This window comes from Giraffa tippelskirchi, chromosome 10 (assembly GCF_054371585.1).
Source record: "Giraffa tippelskirchi isolate mGirTip1 chromosome 10, T2T-mGirTip1v1.2.pri, whole genome shotgun sequence".
NCBI classification, from domain to species: domain Eukaryota; kingdom Metazoa; phylum Chordata; class Mammalia; order Artiodactyla; family Giraffidae; genus Giraffa; species Giraffa tippelskirchi.
The window spans coordinates 9,254,930-9,275,183 of record NC_137284.1 but is presented as its reverse complement, the minus strand read 5'-3'; the positions used below and the strand labels follow the sequence as shown (position 1 = coordinate 9,275,183).

Below are 20,254 nucleotides of genomic sequence, written 5' to 3'. Positions count from 1 at the left end.
ACTTGTTTAGAGACCGTGTAGATGCCAAAGTTCACCGTTGATGATACAGAATCACTGAGGACAAACAAGCACATCAGAGAGTAAATCGTTAAACAGATTTAATATTCATCAGATACAAGTATTTTTGGTAAATAATTTTCCCTATGACTATTAAAAAGCAAACACCCTATGCTTCCAAAAGAACTAGGGAAACTGTTTCTCTTTCTCTGTTGCAGTAGTGAGGTAAGTTGGATCCACTCAGTAGTGAGGAGAACCTGACATGAGTTCATATAGATTTAATGTGAATTAATGAAAGGATACTGTTTTCTCCCTTTGAAGTTGCAGGTTTGAAGTCACTGTGACTCTTCTTGAGGATCACCTGTTCACAATGGCCTTTGAGGAGCTCCTGGATAAAGTTGGTGGCCTGGGGAAATTCCAGATCCTTCAGATGGTTTTTTTCCTCCCCGTTTACATGATAGTAGCCTGTCACTCACTGTTGGAGAACTTCACAGCAGCCATTCCTGGTCATCGCTGCTGGGTCCACATTCTTGATAATGCCACTGTCTCTGGTAATGACACCGGGATCCTCAGCCCTGATGTCCTCCTGAGAATTTCCATCCCACTGGATTCGAACTTGAAGCCAGAGAAGTGTCGTCGCTTCCTCCACCCCCAGTGGCAGCTCCTTCACCTGAATGGGACCTTCCCCAACATGACTGACCTCGACACGGAGCCCTGTGTGGACGGCTGGGTGTATGACCACAGCTTGTTCTCCTCCACCATCGTAACTGAGGTAAAGGCCCCGTATTCCTCTTGTGAGTACTTGTTCTCTGTGTTTAGAGTAACATAAAATAAACACAGGTTCAATATTCAGGTATCCAGCTTTCATTCATTCTTTTAGCAAATAGTGATTGCTGATTTTTTTAAATTGTCAATTACTTACAATTTGAGGACACCGAAATTAACAAACTGGTTATGGATTTTACTATTACAAAACTTAAGTTTTGTGTGAAGTTTTATGTTTAGCCAAGTTAGTACTTGATATAAATTGTGGAAAATTATTCTTGGTCACGTGCTTTTAGCCTATGTGCAAATCTGAAATATTTATATTAATTAAAAAAATTCCATGTCCTGGATTCTTAAAAAGAAACAAACCAGATACATTTTATTCCATGTGTAAAATCCAGGCATCAGTAATGAAAAAAAATCCCCTTAATATTTTCAATGTGCGGCAAAGTTTGAGAACCAGTGAGGCACACAGTGCTAAGTGAATATAATTTGCCATGATAGAACTTAGAGGATTTAGTTGAGGATTTAGAGAATTGCATGCTTAAGCTGAGACTTGAGGAATATATATATGTAAGTAAATGTTCAAAGGAAATCAGAGAGTGTGTTCCCTGAGGGATGTTAGAATGAGTGAACACTGAGGGATATAAGAAGCTGTGAAGCTCCTCTGTGCTGATTTCCTTCTCTTCCAGTGGGACCTCATCTGTGACCATGAGTCACAGAAATCAGTGGGTCAATCCCTATTCATGGCTGGAATGCTGGTGGGAGGCCTCATATACGGCCTTCTCTCAGACAGGTGAGTGTCTCCCCATCACTGCTGCCCTTCCTCTGGGTAGCTTCACAGTTTTCTATTAACTCTTTCATAAAGAAGTCTTTATTGAGTTCCAATAGGCAGTTTATACTGTTAAGCTATAGATGGAAATGAAGAATTAGACTCATTGTTACAAATGCTTTTTTTTTTTTTTTTTGTCACAGAGCTCATTGCACTGGACACAGAAACAACATCTCTATTAGGTCAGGGGGCATTTCAGAACAGTAGAGGAGGGTTACCATAAACTTCATTTGTAAAGATGATGAGCAGAAATTACCAATGAGAAGTGAGAGTAATGTGCTTCAAGACAGGAGGTTCAATCTTTTTGGAGAAACAATATTGGGGGTTTATATGTAATGGCTCTATGTTAATTCACTCCTTGACTCTGTGAGCTAAATGCCTGTGGGTTCTCATGTTGGTCCTGCTGTCATGGTACCCACCATATTCATTTCTAGAAAACTTTGGTGTTTAGTGAGATGGTTCTGAAGCTGAATTAAGAAATGATTGTGACTATAACCTGGATATTTGGTTTTGCTTAAAAAACCTCATTAGAGGTAATACTTCCAGCCACGTGAGTTAACTAATCTGTAAACCTCAGGTGATATAATTTGTGTTGTGAGACGTTTGGGTTATCTTGTACCTGGCAGTGGTCATCCAAAAGTAAGAGAACAACTATGGCAGCCACATATCAAGTCCTCTGTAGGAGAAGTGGGAGGCTTAAAATGTCCCTTGTTGTCTGTAAGCCTAATATAATTTCCTCTTACATCTGAAAATTGTGAACTCTGAATGTATCATCTCCATGTAATTCATAAAAGATTTCAGAGCCAAAGTGCTCATATTGGACAGTCTTCTGACTGAGCCTTTTGTGATGATTCACAATCAATGCAGATTGGTCACTTTAGATAATACTGATGTGTGGTGATGCTAATAGATATGTGTGTGTTAGTGTGTGGCAGTATGTTATGACAGAAAATGAGAGAAGAAAATTCAGTGAAGAAGCAGGAAACTTACAGGTCAGTCAAAGATTTTGAACTAAAAATAGATAAAAAGCTCTGGACATTGGTATCAAAAGCAAAAATAGACAAGTGGGGTTATGTCAAACCAGAAATTTCTCCATTGCAAAGGAAATAATCAGCAAAATGAAATGGAAACCTACAGAATAAAAGAAAATGTTTGAAAGGCGTATGTATGATAAAGAGTTAATATCCAAAGAAACTATTACAGTGAATAACAAAAGCTCTCAAATATCGTGATTTTTAAAATGGCATAGGACCTCAATCGATATTTCTCCAAAGAACATATAGAAATAGTCAATCAGTATATGAGAAGACTGTTAACCTCACTAATAACCAGAGAAATAGAAATCAAAAGAACAGTGAGGTATATCCTCATGCTGGTTCTGATGGCTATCATATCTGAGATACTGTTGCCAAGATCAATGTCAAGGAGACTTTCCTTTTGCTTTCTTCTAGGGGTTTTACTCTTTTGGGGTAATGTTTAAGTCTTTAATCCATTTTGAGTGAATTGAAAAAATATTTGTAAGTTTTCAGAATTTTCTATATAGAATTTCATATCATATGCAAAGTCAATATAATTCTTCCTTTCCAGTGGATGCTTTTTTCTTTTTTCTTGCCTTATAGCTCTGACTAGGACTTCCAGGATTATGTTGATAGGAGGGGTGTGAGCTGGCATCTCCTTCCCCCTCCTGAACTGAGAGGAAAATCTTTCTATCTGTCCATACTAAGTATGCTATTATCTGAAGACTCGTCATATATTACCTTTATTATGTTGATGTACGTTTCTTCTATCCCCAATTAGTTATTTTTATCATGAAAAGGTATTGTATTATGTCAAATGGCTTTTTCTGCATCTTTTGAGATGATCATATTATTTTTTCATTCTATTAATGTTGTATATCGCATATATTGAATTGTGTATGTTGAACTCCAGGCATCCTAGGGATGAATCCCACTTGATCACAGTGTATAATTCTTTTAGTGTGCTGTTGAATTTGGTTTCTAATATCTTGTTAAGGAATTTTTATATCTATATACAGCAAAGATATTGGTTTTAGTTTTCTTGTAATGTCCTTATCTAGCATGAAAATGGTGGTCTTTTCCTGTGAGTTTGAGAGTGTACTCTCCTCTTTAATTTTTTGGAAATGTTTGAGAAGAATTGGTGTTAATTCTCACTTGAATGTGTGGGAGTATTCACCTGTGAAACCATCTGGTCCTATCTTTTTAAATTTAAATATAGTTGATTTGTAGCATTATATTAGCTTCAGGTACACAAAATTATATTTCAATATTTTATAGATTATGCTCCATTTTAAAGTTATTATGAATTAATGGTTACATTTTTCTGTGCTGTACAGTAGATCCTTGTGGTTTATTTATTTTATACATAAAGGTACGTTTATACATAAGAGATACATTTGTATCTTTTAATCCCATACTAGTTTGTTTTCTGTATCTGTGAGGCTGTTTCTTTATTGCTACACTCATTCTTTTCTATTAATTTTTTATTTCACATATAAGTGATAAAGTGGAGTACTTGTTTTTCTCTGTCTGCCTCATTTCACTAAGCATATAGGTCCATCCATGTTGTTGCAAATGACAGAATTTCCTTCTTCTCTATAGCTCAATGATATCCTATTGTATATATGCACCGTTATCTTGTTTGTTCATTCATCTGTTAATGGCCACTTAGATTGCTTCCATATCTTGGCTATTATAAATAATGTTTCAATGAACACTGGGGTGCATGTATATTTTTGAATTATTGCTTTTTTTTCTGGTATGTACCCAGGAGTGGTATTGCTAGATCATATGGTAGTTCTATTTTAATTTTGGGGGGCACCTCCATATTGTTTTATACAGTTTTTGCACCAATTTACATTCCCAACAATATTGCATGAAAGTTCCCTTTTCTCCATACTTTCTCCAACAGATGTTATTTGGTGTCTTTTCCTTAATAGTGATCCTGATATGCATAAGGTGATATCCCAGCGTGATTTTGATTTTCATTTTTCTAGCAATTAATAATGTTGAGCATTTTGTCATTTGCCTATGGGCTGTCAGTATGTCCTCACTGGAAAAATGTCTACTTAGGTCTTCTGACAATTTTAAAAATTGAGTTATTTACTTCTTGATACTAAATTACATGATGTTTAAATATTTTTGATAGTAACAATACTTTTTGTATGGGGCAAAATTTTAGTCATTGTTGGTAGTTCAGATTTTCTGTTTTTATGACTTAGATAAATAGGAATTTATCCATTTATTCTAGATTATCAACTTTATTCTTTGTATGTGTCAGTAGCAGTCTCTTACAATCCTCTGTATTTCCGTGATATTAGCTGAAATGTCACCTTTTTAAAAAAATTTGAGCTTTCTTTCATTTTTTTAGTTTAGATAAAGTTTGTAAATTTTTTTCACTTTCTTAAAAAAATAATCTCGGGTTTGTTGATGTTTTTATTGATTTTCTGGTTTCCATTTATTTAATTTTTGATCTTCTCTTTGTTATTTAATTCTTTCTGCTAACTGTGGGCTTGTTTCTCTCTCTCTCCTTTTTCTGTTCCTTGAGGTTAAAGTAATGTAATTTGAGAGGTTTATTTTTCATAACTGCCCCATTTATTGCTATAAAGTTCATTCTTAGAGCTGGTTTTGCAGCATTTAACAAGTTTTGATGGGTTGTATTACCGTTTTTGTTTGTTTCAAGATGTTGGGGATTTCTCTTTTGAATTATTTTATGTCCCATTGGTTTTTTAGCTGATTTTTATATATTTGAAGATTTCCAACTTTCCATCTGTTATTTATTTCTAGCTTCATCTTATTGTAGTTAGTTACAAAGATACTTGACAAAATTTCAATCTTCTTGACTTTACTAAGACCCTTTTTGTGACATAGTATATGATCTATTTTAGAAAATGTTCACTGTGCACTTAAGCATGTGTGTTCTGCTGCTGTTGGATGAAATGTATCTGTTAGGACTGTTTACTCTAAAGTATAATCCAAGTTTATTGTGTTTTTATTGACTTGCAGTCTGGATGATCTCTTTCCATTGTCAAAAATGTGGTATAGAATTTACCTCCTATCATTGTATTGTCTATTTCTCCCTTCATATATGTTGTTGTTCATTGTTCAGTCACTAAGTCATATCTGATTATGACCCCATGGATTGCAGCATGCCAGGCTTCCGTGTCCTTCACTATTTTCTGGGGTTGCACAAACTTGTGTCCATTATGTCGATGATGCCATCCAACAATCTCATCTTCTGTCGCCCTCTTCTCCTGTCCTCAATCTTTTCCAGCATTGGAGTCTTTTCCAATGAGTTGGCTCTTCGTGTCAAGTGGCCAAAGTATTGGATCTTCAGTTTCAGCATCAGTCCTTCCAATGAATATTCAGGACTGTTTTCCTTTAGGATGGACTGGTTTGATCTCCTTGCTATCCAAGGGACTCTCAAGAGTCTTCTCCAGCACCACAATTTGAAAGCATCCATTCTTTGGCTTTCAGTCTTCTTAATGGTCCAACTGTCACATCCATACATGACTACTGCAAAAACCATAACTTTGACTATATGGACCTTTGTCAGCAAAGTGAAATCTCTGCCTTTTAATATGCATAGGTTTGTCATAACTTTCTTTAAAAGGTGCAACCTTCTGTTAATTTCATGGCCTCAGGGACCATCTGCTGTGATTTTGGAGCCCAAGATGATAAAATCTGTCACTGTTTCTACTTCTTCCCCATCTATTTGCTATGAAGTGATAGGATCAGATGCAATGATCTTGGTTTTTTGAATGTTGAGTTTTAAGCCACCTTTTTCACTCTCCTCTTTCACCCTCATCAAGAAGCTCCTTAGTTCCTTTTCACTTTCTGCCATTAGAGTGCTATCATCTGCTTATCTGAGGTTGTTGATATTTCTCCTGGCAATCTTGATTCCAGGTTGTAATTCATCCAGCCTGGCCTTTCACGTGATGTACTCTGCATAAACTTAAATAAACAGAGTGACAATATACAGCCTTGATGAACTCCTTTCTCAATTTTGAACCAGTCCATTGTTTCATGTCTTGTTCTAACTGTTGCTTCTTAACTTGCATATAGGTATCTCAGGAGATAGGTAGGGTGGTATGGTGTTCCCATCTCTTTAACATTTTTCCACAGTTTGTTGTGATCCACACAGTCAGAGGCTTTAGAATACTCAGTGGAGCAGAAGTAGATGTTTTTCGGGAACTCCCTTGCTTTCTCTCTGATCCAATGGATGTTGGCAATTTGATCTCTGATTCTTCTGCCTTTTCTAAACTCAGCTTGTGCATCTGGAAGTTCTCAGTTCACATATTGCTGAAGCCTAACTTGAAGCATTTTGAGCATAGCCTTACTAGCATGAGAAAAGAGCATAATTGTCCAGTAGTCTGAACATTCTTGGGCTTCCCTGGTAGCTCAGTTGTAAAGAATTCGCCTGCAAATCAGGAGCCACAGGATATGCTGGTTCGATTTCTGTGTTGGAAATATTCTCTGGAGGAGGGCATGGCAACTCACTCTAGTATTCTTGCCTGGAGAATCACATGGACAAAGGATAATGGTGGGCTACAGTCCACAGGGTTGCAAAGAGTTGGACATGACTGAAGTGATTTAGCATTCACATTGAACATTCTTTGGCACTGCTCTTCTTTGGGATTGAAATGAAAACTGACCTTTTCCTGTCCTGTGGTCCTACCAAACAGTTAAAGTAGAATCAATACCAACCCATCTTAAATTTATCCATACAAATAGAAGATGGGATAATATTTTTAAATTCATTTACTAGGCCAGCATCCTACTGATACTATAGCAATGAAAAAACAAGGAAGTAAAGCTATAGGACAATATCAATGGTAAACATAGATGCAAAAATCCTTATTAAAATACTAATAAACCAAATTCAATGGCACAGTAAAAGCATTTTATACCATGGACAAGTGGTTTTTACCCCAAGCATGCAAGAATGGTTCAAAACATGCAAATCATTCAACATGATATAGCATATTAACAGAATAAAGGATCATATCAAAGGATGGTTAAAAAATTGAAAATATTCAGCATCATGCATGATGAGATATTTGCTAGGACCAGTTTATTCTCTGAACAAAACTCTGTTAGCCTTTTACCTGCCTCATTTTGTACTCCAAGGCCAAACATGCCTGTTACTCCAGGTATCTCTTGACTTCCTACATTTGCATTCCAATCCCCTACGATGGAAAAGACATCTTTTTCTGTGTTTGTTCTAGAAGATGCTGTAGGCTTTCATAGAACCAGTCAACTTTAGTTTCTTCAGCATCAGTAGTTAGGGCATAGACTTGGATTACTGTGATGTTGAATGGTTTGCCTTGGCAACAACCGAGGTCATTTCATTGCTTTTGAAATTGTACGCATATACTGCATTTTGGACTCTTTAACTATGAGGGCTACTCCATACCTTCTAAGGGATTCTTGTCCACAGTAGTAGATACAATGGCCATCTGAATTAAATTCCCCCATTTGCATCCATTTTAGTTCACTGATGCCGTCTTCTGCTTGACCATGTCCAATTTACCTTGATTCATGGACCTAACATTCCAGGTTCCTATATTATATTGTTCTTTAGAGCATCGAGCTGTGTTTTTACCACCAGACACATCCGCAACTGAGCTTCATTTGAGCTTTGGCCCAGTTGTTTAATTCTTTCTGGAGCTCTTTGTTATTGCCCTCCGTTCTTTCCCAGTAGCATATTGGACATCTTCTGACCTGGGGGGCTCATCTTCTGGTGTCATATCTTTTTATGTTTTCATAATGCTCATGGGGTTCTTGTGGCAAGAATACTGGAGTGGTTTGCCATTTCCTCCTCCAGTGGACCATGTTTTGCCAGAACTCTTTACTATGACCCATCAGTCTTTGGTGGCCCTGCATGACATGGCTCCTAGTTTCATTGAGTTACACAAGCACCTTCACTATAACAAGGCTGTGATTCACTGGAAATCTTATCAATTGCAGTAACACGAATAAATAAATTATTATACTATGAATGCATTATTGTACTACATGAATAAACATGACACAAGACACATACTGCATGACTAACTTATATGTGGATTATGAAATACTTGAATCAGAAGAAGATAATGTAGAGAAGTGATTGTCAAGATTTTGGGGGTGAGAGAAATGAGGAGATGCTGGTCAAAGGGTATAAAATTTGTCTTGCAAGATGAATATATCCTGGTCATGTATGGCACAGTTGTTGTTTTTCAGTCACTAAGTCATGTTCAACTCTTTGTGACCCCATGGACTACAACATGCTTGGCTCCCATGTCCTTCCCTGTCTCCTGGAGTTTGCTCAAATTCATGTCCACTGAGTAGATGATGCTATCTAACCATCTCATCCTTTGCCTCTCCCTTTTCTTTTGCTTTCAATCTTCCTCAGCATCAGGGTCTTTTTCAATGAGTAGGTATAGTTAATAATAATTTACTATATACTCAAAACTTGCAAGAGACTAGATCATAAGTGCTCTCTCACATACAAAAAATTGTATTTGTGACATGAAGGATATGTTAATAAGCTTGGTTGAAGTGATCACTTCACAATATACATATATCAAATCATCACACTGAACATCTTACATATATGCAATTTTATTTGCTTTTGTCAATTATACCTCAACAAAGTGGACAAATTACCAATGGATTTGAATAGATAAATTTGTTTACAAAGCAGATATACAACTTGTAAGAAGCACATGAAAAGAAGCACAACAACATCACTTATTAAGCCATGCCAATCAAAACTATATTGAAATCCCAATATATAAGATAGATAACTAATAAAGACCTGCTCATCAAAAAAGCAAGAGAGTTCCAGAAAAACATCTATTTCTGCTTTATTGACTATGCCAAAGCCTTTGACTGTGTGGATCACAATACACTGTGGAAAGTTCTGAAAGAGATGGGAATACCAGACCACCTGACCTGCAGCTTGAGAAATTTGTATACATGTCAGGAAGCAACAGTTAGAACTGGACATGGAACAACAGACTGGTTCCAAATAGGAAAAGGAGTATGTCAAAGCTGTATATTGTCACCCTGCTTATTTAACTTATACGCAGAGTACATTGTGAGAAATGCTGGGCTGGATGAAGCACAAGCTGGAATCAAGATTGCCAGGAGAAATATTAATAACCTCAGATATGCAGATGACACCACCCTTATGGCAGAAGTGAAGAAGAACGAAAGAGCCTCTTGATGAATGTGAAAGAGGAGAGTGAAAAAGTTGGCTTAAAGCTCAACATCCAGAAAAGTAAGATCATGGCATCTGGTCCCATCATGTCATGACAAATAGATGGGGAAACAGTGGAAACAGTGTCAGACTTTATTTTGGGGGGCTCCAAAATCACTGCAGATGGTGATTGCAGGCATTAAAAGATGCTTACTCCTTGGAAAGAAAGTTATGACCAATTTAGACAGCATATTAAAAAGCAGAGACATTACTTTGCCAACAAAGGTCTGTCTCGTCAAGGCTATGGTTTTTCCAGTAGTCATGTATGGTTGTGAGAGTTGGACTATAAAGAAAGCTGAGCACCGAAGAATTGATGCTTTTGAACTGTGGTGTTGGACAAGGCTCTTGAGAATTTCTTGGACTGCAAGGAGATCCAACCAGTCCATCCTAAAGGAGATCAGTCCTGGGTGTTCATTGGAAGGACTGATGTTGAAGCTGAAACTCCAATACTTTGGCCACCTGATGCAAAGAGTTGACTCATTTGAAAACACCCTGATGCTGAAAAAGATTGAAGGCAGGAGGAGAAGGGGACGACAGAGAATGAGATGGTTGGGTGGCATCACCGACTCAATGGACATGAGTTTAAGTAAACTCTGGGAGTTGGACAGGGAGGCCTGGTGTGCTCTGGTCCCTGGGGTCACAAGGAATTGGACACAATTGAGCGACTGAACTGAACTGAACTGAAAGACCTACTGTATAGCAGAGGAAGTTGGAGAAGGGAATGGCAACCCACTCCAGTATTCTTGCCTGGAGAATCCCATGGACAGAGGAGCTTGGTGGGCTACAATCCATGGGGTTGCAAAGCGTTGGACACAACTGAGTGACTAACACACATGTACACCCATAGCAGGGGGAACTCTACTTAATATTCTGTAATGACCTATATGGGAAAAGAATCTAGAAAAGAATAGAGTCCCTTGGACAGCAAGGAGATCAAACCAGTCAATCCTAAAGGAAATCAACCCTGAATATTCATTGGAAGGACTAATGCTGAAGCTGAAGCTCCAACACTGGCCACCTGATGCGAAGAGCTCACTCTTTGGAAAAGACTTTCATGCTGGAAAAGATTGAGGGCAGGAGAAGGGAGTAACAGAGGCTGAGATGGTTGGATGGCATCAGTGACTCAATGGACATGAGTTTGAGCAAATTCTGGGAGTTAATGAAGGACAGGAAAGCCTGGTGTGCTGCAGTCCATGGGGTCACAAACAGTTGAATTTGACTTAGTAACTGAACAACAACAACATGTATATGTATAACTGACTCACATTGCTGTACAGCAGAAACTAACACAACATTGTAAGTCAATTATACTCCAACTTAAAAAATCTAAATTGAAACCAGTTCAAACTTACTTGGATGACTAGAATAACAAAAAGTAAAAGTCATGGAACAATTTTATGGACTCTGAGGGAGAAGGTGAGGGTGGGTCGTTCTGGGAGAATGGCATTGAGACATGTGTATTGTCATATGTGAAACAGAGCACCATTCCATGTTCGATGCATGTGACAAGGGCTCGGGGCCGGGGCAGTGGGATGATCCAGAGGGATGGGAGGGGGAGGGAGGTGGGTGGGGGGTTCGGGAAGGGGAACACATGTAAACCCATGGCTGATTCTTGTCAATGTATGGCAAAAACTATTACAATATTGTAAAGTAATTAGCCCCCAAGTAAAATAAATAAATTTATAAAAAAAAAAAAAAAAAGTAAAAGTCAGAAATAAGAGTGAGATGGTAGTTCAAGAGGATGTGTAGCTCACCCTCCCACCTGAACACATAAAAAACTATATCCATATATGGAACGATCCTCAGTGAGTACTATTGGGAAAGTAGCATAAGGACTTCCCTGGCAGCTCAGTGGTTAAGACTTCATCTTCCAGTGCAGGGGTTGTCGGTTTGATCCCTGGTCAGGAAATTAAGATCCCATATGATTTGAGGCCTAAAAACCAAAACATAAAATAGAAGCAATATTTTAACAAATTCAATAAAAGACTTTAAAAGATGGTCTATATCAAAGAAAATATTTTTTAAAAAAATAGATACAGTTGACATTTTAAACATTATTATTTCTGGAAATGTATTTTGCTTTGAAATTTATTTTATTTGATATTAATATAAATATTCCAGCTTATTATTATCACTATTTGTGTTGTATATCTTTTTTGTCAATTTAGTTTTAACCTATAATAATTTAAGTACTACTGTGGGAAGCATGGGCTTCCCTGGTGGCTCAGATGGTAAAGAATATGCCTGTGATGCAGGAAAAGCAAAAAATTAAGATTTCAAAGAAACCCATTCTGGTAATTTCTATCAGTTGAAATTAGTTTAATATGATTGCTACAATTTCTGTCTATCGAGTCATTTTGTGTTTTCTAAATTATTTTCTTTATGATAATGATTACATATATGATTATTTGATGTGTTTATTCCTATGTTGCACATTTTCTGTTTTTGGAGGAACTGTTTGAATACTTTAATAATTCCATTTAAATATTGCAGAGGAATTCCTGACCCCAAATGTGTTTATCTGTTTTTATTACTGGATATATAGATTTGCACATCCTATTTAGTCCTAGATGTCTCCATAAGACTCTGTTTTCATGACTCTCAATGAAACAGAAAATTTATTTTTCCTTCTTTGTCCTTCATCTTTTCCTGTTCATTCTCCATCTTACATAGTTCTTTTCTCTGGGAGATTTATATAATATCCTCTATCTGTGTTGTAGTGCTTTTACATTCTGCTCTAGAAAAGCATATTGCTTGAGACCAATAAATCCAAATTCAACAAAGAGTGATCCTTACATAGACCTCCTACAACTTTGTTGCATTTCCCACCAATCTTTTGTATCAGTGTAGCTTTAATCTGTCTGATCCTAGAGACCCAAGTACACTTTTAGCTCTCTTGTGGTCTACACACCGGATAGACTATCTAGTTTGTTAAATACGTAAGTTAGTACAATATGTGCTTGCAGTGAAAGTGAAGTCGCTCAGTCGTGTCCGACTCTTTGCGACCCCATGGACTGTAACCTGCCAGGCTCCTCCATCCATGGGATTTTCCAGGCAAGAACACTGGAGTGGGTTGCCATTTCCTTCTCCAGGAGATCTTCCCCACCCAGAGATCTAACCTGGGTCTCCCACATGTGCTTACAGTATGTTACAATTTCCAACATTGTAGTTCTCTTTATATGCTAGATGACAGAGTCCATCAGTGGCTGGAGGATGAAGTTTCGGTACTGCTAGTGTACACTATAGACAAGGAATGTTATTTGAGGAGATTTCCATTGTTGATTTAGCTCTTGATTTTTCAAGCGTTCGGGTACAAAGAATCATTTGTTAAAGCATTCTTTACATTTCAGTGTATGCTTTTGCTTTCTTATTGTTTTGCCCCCAATTATCATTGCTTTCATATTCTAACTGCCTTCTGTTTCTTAGGTTTGGGCGGAAGTTGATTCTCAGGTGCTGTTTGCTCCAGCTCGCCATCTCTGGGACCTGTGCAGCCTTTGCTCCCACCTTCCTCGTTTACTGCTTGCTACGCTTCTGGTCAGGCTGTTCTGCTGTGGTCATCCTATCAAATAACAGTATGCTCAGTAAGTTGACAATTTTGATCTCCTCCATTTTCCAAACCTTGAATTTGATCTTGAAATTTCTTCATCTAACATTACTACCTCAATTGTGTTTCTTTCAGTTACAGAGTGGACCAGATCCCAGTCAAAAGCCTTGGTAATAACACTGATAACCTGTTCCCTTAGTATTGGACAGATGATGCTGGGAGGACTGGCTTTTGTCTTTCGAGAGTGGCGCACCCTGCAGCTGGTGGTGTCTGTACCTTTCTTTGTCTTCTTTCTCTCCTCAAGGTAAAAGTCTTCTCTCTCGCTCTGACTTAAGGGAACTGGGGTGAAAATGCATATTGAATTGGAATATATTGAATTCCTTATTCCCTGGGCCCTTTCTTATTGTTTGGATATAAAACCCATGTTTCTCATCTGTTCATTCTATACAATTTGAGATTCCAGGAGCTGATTTGTTGTTGTCATTCATTTGCTAAGTCATGTCTGACTCTGCAACCTCAAGGACTCTAGCATACTAGGCTCCTTTGCCTTCCACCAACTTCTGGGGTTTCCTCCAGTTCATGTCTATCAAGTCAGAGATGCTATCTAACCATCTTATCCTCTGCCTCCCCCTTCTCCTTTTGCCTTCAATCTTTCTGAGTATCAAGTCTTTTCCAATGAATCATTTCTCCACATCATGTGGCCAAAGTATTGGAGCTTCAGTTTCAGCATCAGTCCTTTCAATGACTATTTAGGGTTGATTTCCTTTACGATTGACTGGCTTGATCTTGCTGTCCAAGGGACTCTCAAGAGTCTTCTCCAGCACCACAGTTAAAAAGCATCAATTCCTTTGGTGCTCAGCATTCTTTATGGTCCAACTCTCACATGCGCACTTGATTACTGGAAAAACTATAACTTTGACTATATGGACCTCTGTCAGCAAAGTGATGTCTCTGCTTTTTAATATACTCTCTAGCTTTGTCATAGCTTTCCTTTCAAGTAGCTAGTATCTTTTAATTTCACAGCTGCAGTCAAAGGTCCACAGTGATTTTGGAACCCCAGAAAATAAAATCTGTCACGGCTTCCACTTTTTCCCTTTCTATTTGTCATGAAGTGATGGGACAAGATGACATGATTTTAGTATTTTTTTAAGGTCTAGTTAAGATTTATTGATCAGATTGTTTTAGAAAACCAACATCAAAACACTGACAAGATATGTAAATACAGATTGGACATTTTAGGGTCAATTCACTGTATTTCCTACCTGCTCGTAGGTAACTAGGTAAGGTGGAAAAACTATCCTGATCATAAGACATGTACGTTAGACTGCAAAAGGACTTCCACACTATTTAACGGAACTGTGGTAAATAGCTTTAATGTAAGGCAGGCATCATGTGTGGCCTAACCAGACCCTATACCAAGAGTTTTTTGAAAGTTGAGTTTCAAGCCAGGTTTTTCACTCTCCTCTTTCACCCTCAACAAGAGGCTCTTTAGTTCCTCTTCACTTTCTGCCGTTAGTGTGGTATCATCTGCATATGTGAGGTTTTGATCTCTCTCCTGGCAATCTTGATTTCAACTTGTGCTTTACCCAGCCTGGCATTTTGCATGATGCACTCAGCACAGAAGTTAAATAAGCAGGGTGACAACATACAGCCTTGACATACTCCTTTCCCAATTTTGAATCAGTCCATTGTTCCATGTCCAGTTCTAATTATTGCTTCTTGATCTGCATACAGGTTTCTCAGAGACAGATAAGGTGGTCTAGTACTCCCATCTCTTTAAAAAATTTCCACAGTTCGTTGTGATCCTCACAGTCAAAGGCTTTAGCATAAATGAAGCAGAAATAGATGTTTTTCTGGAACTCCCTTGCTTTCTCTACGAGCCAGTGGATGTTGGCAATTTGATCTCTGCTTCCTCTGCCTTTTCTAAACCCAACTTGTAAATACATTTCGAAGTTCTCAATTCACGTACAGCTGAAGCCTAGGTTGAAGGACTTGAAGCATTACCTTGATAGCATGTGAAATGAGTGGAACTGTATGGTAGTTAGAACATTCTTTGACATTGACCTTCTTCGGGATTGGAATGAAAACTGACTGGAGAAAAGTATCAGTTCAGTTCAGTCGCTCAGTCGTGTCTGACTCTCTGCGACCCCATGAATTGCAGCACGCCAGGCCTCTCTGTCCATCACCAACTCCCGGAGTCTACCCAAACCCATGTTCATCGAGTCGGTAATGCCATCCAACCATCTCATCCTCTGTCGTCCCCTTCTCCTCCCGCCCCCAATCCTACCCAGCATTAGGGTCTTTTCCAATGAGTCAACCCTTCACATGAGGTGGCCAAAGTATTGGAGCTTCAGCGTCAACATCAGACCTTCCAATGAACACCCAGGATTGATCTCTTTTAGGATGGATTGATTGGATCTCCTTGCAGTCCAAGAAACTCTCAAGAGTCTTCTCCAACACCACAGTTCAAAAGCGTCAATTCTGCGGCGCTCAGCTTTCTTCACCGTCCAACTCTCACATCCATACATGACCACTGGAAAAACCATAGTCTTGACTAGACGGACTTTTGTTGGCAAAGTAATGTCTCTGCTTTTAAACATGCTATCTAGGTTGGCCATAACCTTCCTTCCAAGGAGTAAGCGTCTTTTAATTTCATGGCTGCAGTCACCATCAGCAGTGATTCTGGAGCCCAAAAAAGTAAAGTCTGACACTGTTTCCACTGTTTCCCCATCTATTTCCCATGGAGTGATGGGACCAGATGCCATGATCTTAGTTTTCTGAACGTTGAGCTTTAAGCCAACTTTTTCACTCTCCTCCTTCACCTTCATCAAGAGGCTCTTTAGTTCTTCTTCACTTTCTGCCATAAGGGTGGTGTCATCCGCATATCTGAGGTTATTGATATTTCTCCCGGCAATCTTGATTCCAGCTTGTGTTTCTTCCAGCCCAGCATTTCTCATGATGTACTCTGCATATAAGTTAAATAAGCAGGGTGACAATATACAGCCTTGACATACTCCTTTTCCTATTTGGAACCAGTCTGTTGTTCCATGTCCAGTTCTGACTGTTGCTTCCTGACCTGCATACAGGTTTCTCAAGAGAAAAGAATAGGGAGTAACAGTAAACTTTTGGCCAGGTGGTTTTAGGTATTTTCTTGCCATCCTTCTTCGTACATCTTATTAGTATAGAGGTAATAGAGTTATTTGAAAATTATTTTCCTTAATATCAAATATTGTCTCAAATATTTAAAAAAGATATACTATCAGTTTATTGGCTTTGAAATTAATATGGTTACAGTACATTTTCAGTGATTTTCTATGTTACAGATGAAATTGAATAAAGAGAGAGCAAATATATTCAGAGAGAAGTTTGCCGAAATAGTAGCATGATTTCTCCAGTGGGAAAATGGCATGCATATTTGGTGATTTACATTATGTGTTGAGCAGTCTCTCTTTCATTAAATAATTTTTTTAAATAAATTTATTTATTTTAGTTGGGGGCCAATCACTCCACAATATTGTAGTGGTTTTCACCATACATTGACATGAATCAGCCATGGGTTTACATGTGTTCCCCATCCTGAACCCCCCTCCCACTTCCCTCCCCATCCCATCCCTCAGGGTCATCCCATTGCCCCAGCCCTGAGCATTTGTCTCATGCATCGAACCTCGAATGGTGTTCTGTTTCACATATGATAATATACATATTTCAATGCTATTCTCTCAGAAAGTCCCACCCTCACCATCTCCCTCAGAGTCCATAAGACTGTTCTATGCATCTGTGTCTCTTATTCTGTCTCACATATAGGGTTATCGTTGCTATCTTTCAAATTCCATATATATGCATTAGTATACTGTATTGGTGTTTTTCTTTCTGGCTTACTTCACTCTGTATAATGGGCTCCAATTTCATCCATCTCAATAGAACTGATTCAAATGTATTCTTTTTAATGGCTGAGTAATATTCCATTGTGTATATGTACCAGAGCTTCCTTATCTATTTGTCTGTTGATGGACATCTAGGTTGCTTCCATGTCCTGGCTATTATAAACAGTGTTGAAATATTTTTTTAATGAACAAAATGTTTCTTTTTTATTTAATTAACTACCTGACCTATTGAAAATATTTTTTCCTATTCTTTTAGAATGGGACTGGTGATGGGACCAGATGCTATGATCTTCGTTTTTTAAATGTTGAGTTTTAAGACAGCTTTTTCACTCTCCTCTTTCACCTTCATCAAGAGGCTCTTTAGTTCCTCTTCACTTTCTGCCATTAGGGTGGTGTCGTCTGCATACCTGAGGTTATTGATATTTCTCCTGGCAATCTTGATTCCAGCTTGTGGTTCATCTAGCCAGGCATTTCACATGATGTCCTTGCTGTGGCTAGGACTTCCAAAACTATGTTGAACAGTAGTGTCTAGAGTGGACATCCTTATTTTGTTCCTGGTATTAGAGGAAAGGCTTTCAGTTTTTTACCATTGAAAATAATGTGTGCTGTGGATTTTTCTTATATGGCCTTTATTATGTTGAGGTAGGTTCCTTCTATGCTCACTTTCTGGGAAGTTAATCACAAACGGGTGTTGAATTTTGTCAAAATTTCTGCTTCTGTGGAAATTGTCTTATGGCTTTTATCTCTTAATTTGTGACTATGGTGTATCACATTGATTGATTTCTGTATAAGCATTCTGGCGTCCCTGGGATAAACCCCACTTGTTCATAGTGTATGATCCTTTTAATGTGCTGTTAGATTAATTTTGCTAGTATTTTGTTGAGGATTTTTGCATCTATGTTCACCAGTGATATTGCCCTGTAATTTTCTCTCTCTCTCCTTTTTTTGTGATATCTTTGTCTGGTTTGGTATCTGGGTGATGATGGCCTTGTAGAATGAGTTTGTGAGTGTTCCTCTCTCTGAAATTTTTTTAAAAGTGTTTGAGAAGGATAGACATTAGCTCTTCTCTAGACATATGATATAATAGAAATCACCAGTGAAACCATCTGGTCCTGGACTTTGGTTTGTTGGAAGATTTTTGATCACAGTTTCAATTTCAGTGCTTGTGACTGGTCTGTTATATTATCTATTTCTTCCTAGTTCCATCTTGGAAAGTTGTACTTTTCTAAGAGTTTTTCTGTGTCTTCCAGGTTGTCCATTTTATTGGCATATAGTTGCTCATAGTAGTCTCTTTTGATCCTTTGTACATTTGTGATATCTTTCATAACTTATCCTTTTTCATTTCTAATTTTATTGACTTGAGTCTTCTTCCTGTTTTCTTGATGAGTCTGGATAATGGTTTATCCTTTTTGTTTATTTTCTCAAAAAGCAGCTTTTAGTTTTATTGATCTTCACTATTATTTTCTTCATTTATTTCTGCTCTGAGTTTTATGATTTCTTTCCTTCTACTAACGTTGGCCCCCTTTTATTCTTCTTTTTCTAATTGCTTTAGGTGTAAGATTAGGTTCTTCATTTGAGATTTTTCTTGTTTCTTGAGGTAGAATTTTACTGCTATAAACTTTACTCTCAGAACTGCTTTTCTGCATTCTATCAGTTTTGAATGCAAGACCCAGATTTCCCCACAGCCAGTCCCTCCCATCAGGAAGCTTCCACAAGCCTCTTATCCTCATCCATCAGAGCCCAGACAGAATGAAAACCACAGTCTCAGAAAACTAACCAAAATTGATCACATGGATCACAGCCTTATCTAACTCAATGAAACTATGAGTCTTGCCATGTAGGGTCATCTAAGATGGGTGAGTCTTGGTGAGAGTTCTGACAAAATGTGGTCCACTGAGAAGGGAATGGCAAAGTACTTCAGCGTTCTTGCCTTGAGAATCCCATGAACAGTATGAAAAGGCAAAAAGATATGACACTGAAAGTTGAACTCTCCAACTCAGTAGGTGAACAATATGCTGCTGGAGAAGAGTGGAGAAATAGCTCCAGAAGGAATGAAGAGGTTGAGCCAAAGTGGAAACAATGCCTAGTTGTGGATGTGTCTGGTGGTGAAAGTAAAGTCCAATGCTATAAAGAACAATATTGCATAGGAACCTGGAATGTTAGGCCCATGAATCAAGGTAAATTGGAAGCGGTCAAATGGGAGATGGCAAGAGTGAACATCAAAATTTAACTCAGATGAGCATTATATCTACTACTGTGGAAAAAATGGAGTAGCCCTCATAGTCAACAAAAGAGTCCAAAAAACAGTACTTGGGTGCAATCTCAAAAATGACAGAATGATCTCTGTTTGTTTCCAAGGCAAACCATCCAATATCACAGTAATCCAAGTCTATGTCTCAACCACTAATGCTGAAGAAGCTGAGGTCAAACAATTCTATGAAAATCTACTAGACCTTCTAGAACTAATATCAAAAAAAGATGTCCTTTTCATCATAGGGGACTAGAATGCAAAAATAGGAAGTCAAGAGATACCTGGAAAAACATGCAAGTTTGGCACTGGAGTACAAAATGAAGCAGGGCAAAGGCTAACAGAATTTGGCCAAGAGGACGAACTGATTATAGCAAACACCCTCTTCCAACAACACAAGAGATGACTCTACACATGGACATCACAATGGTCAATACCAAAATCAGGTTGATTATATTCTTTGCAGGCAAAGATGGAGAAGCTGTATACAGTCAGCAAAAACAAGACTGGGAGCTGACTGTGGCTCAGATCATGAATTCCTTATTGAAAAATTCAGATTTAAATAGAAGAAAGTAGGGAAAACCCCTAGGCCATTTAGGTATGACCTAAATCAAATCTCTTACAATTATTCAGTGGAAGTGACAAATAGATTACAGGGATTAGATCTGATAGACAGAGTTCCAGAAGATCTATGGAAGGAGGTTGTAAGGAGGCACTGATCA

At 38.1% G+C, this 20,254-nt stretch overlaps 1 protein-coding gene across 1 annotated transcript in view; it reads left to right on the top strand.

Moving 5' to 3' along the window:
* The first annotated feature begins 367 nt into the window (after positions 1 to 367).
* LOC145523073 (solute carrier family 22 member 10-like) overlaps positions 368 to 20,254 on the top strand; it is a 38,328-nt gene continuing 18,441 nt past the window's right edge. Inside the window, exons 1-4 of the mRNA XM_081532866.1 lie at positions 368 to 769; positions 1,455 to 1,558; positions 13,283 to 13,437; positions 13,536 to 13,704. Coding sequence (XP_081388992.1) covers positions 368 to 769; positions 1,455 to 1,558; positions 13,283 to 13,437; positions 13,536 to 13,704 — 830 coding nt within the window. The remainder of the gene's footprint in view (positions 770 to 1,454; positions 1,559 to 13,282; positions 13,438 to 13,535; positions 13,705 to 20,254) is intronic.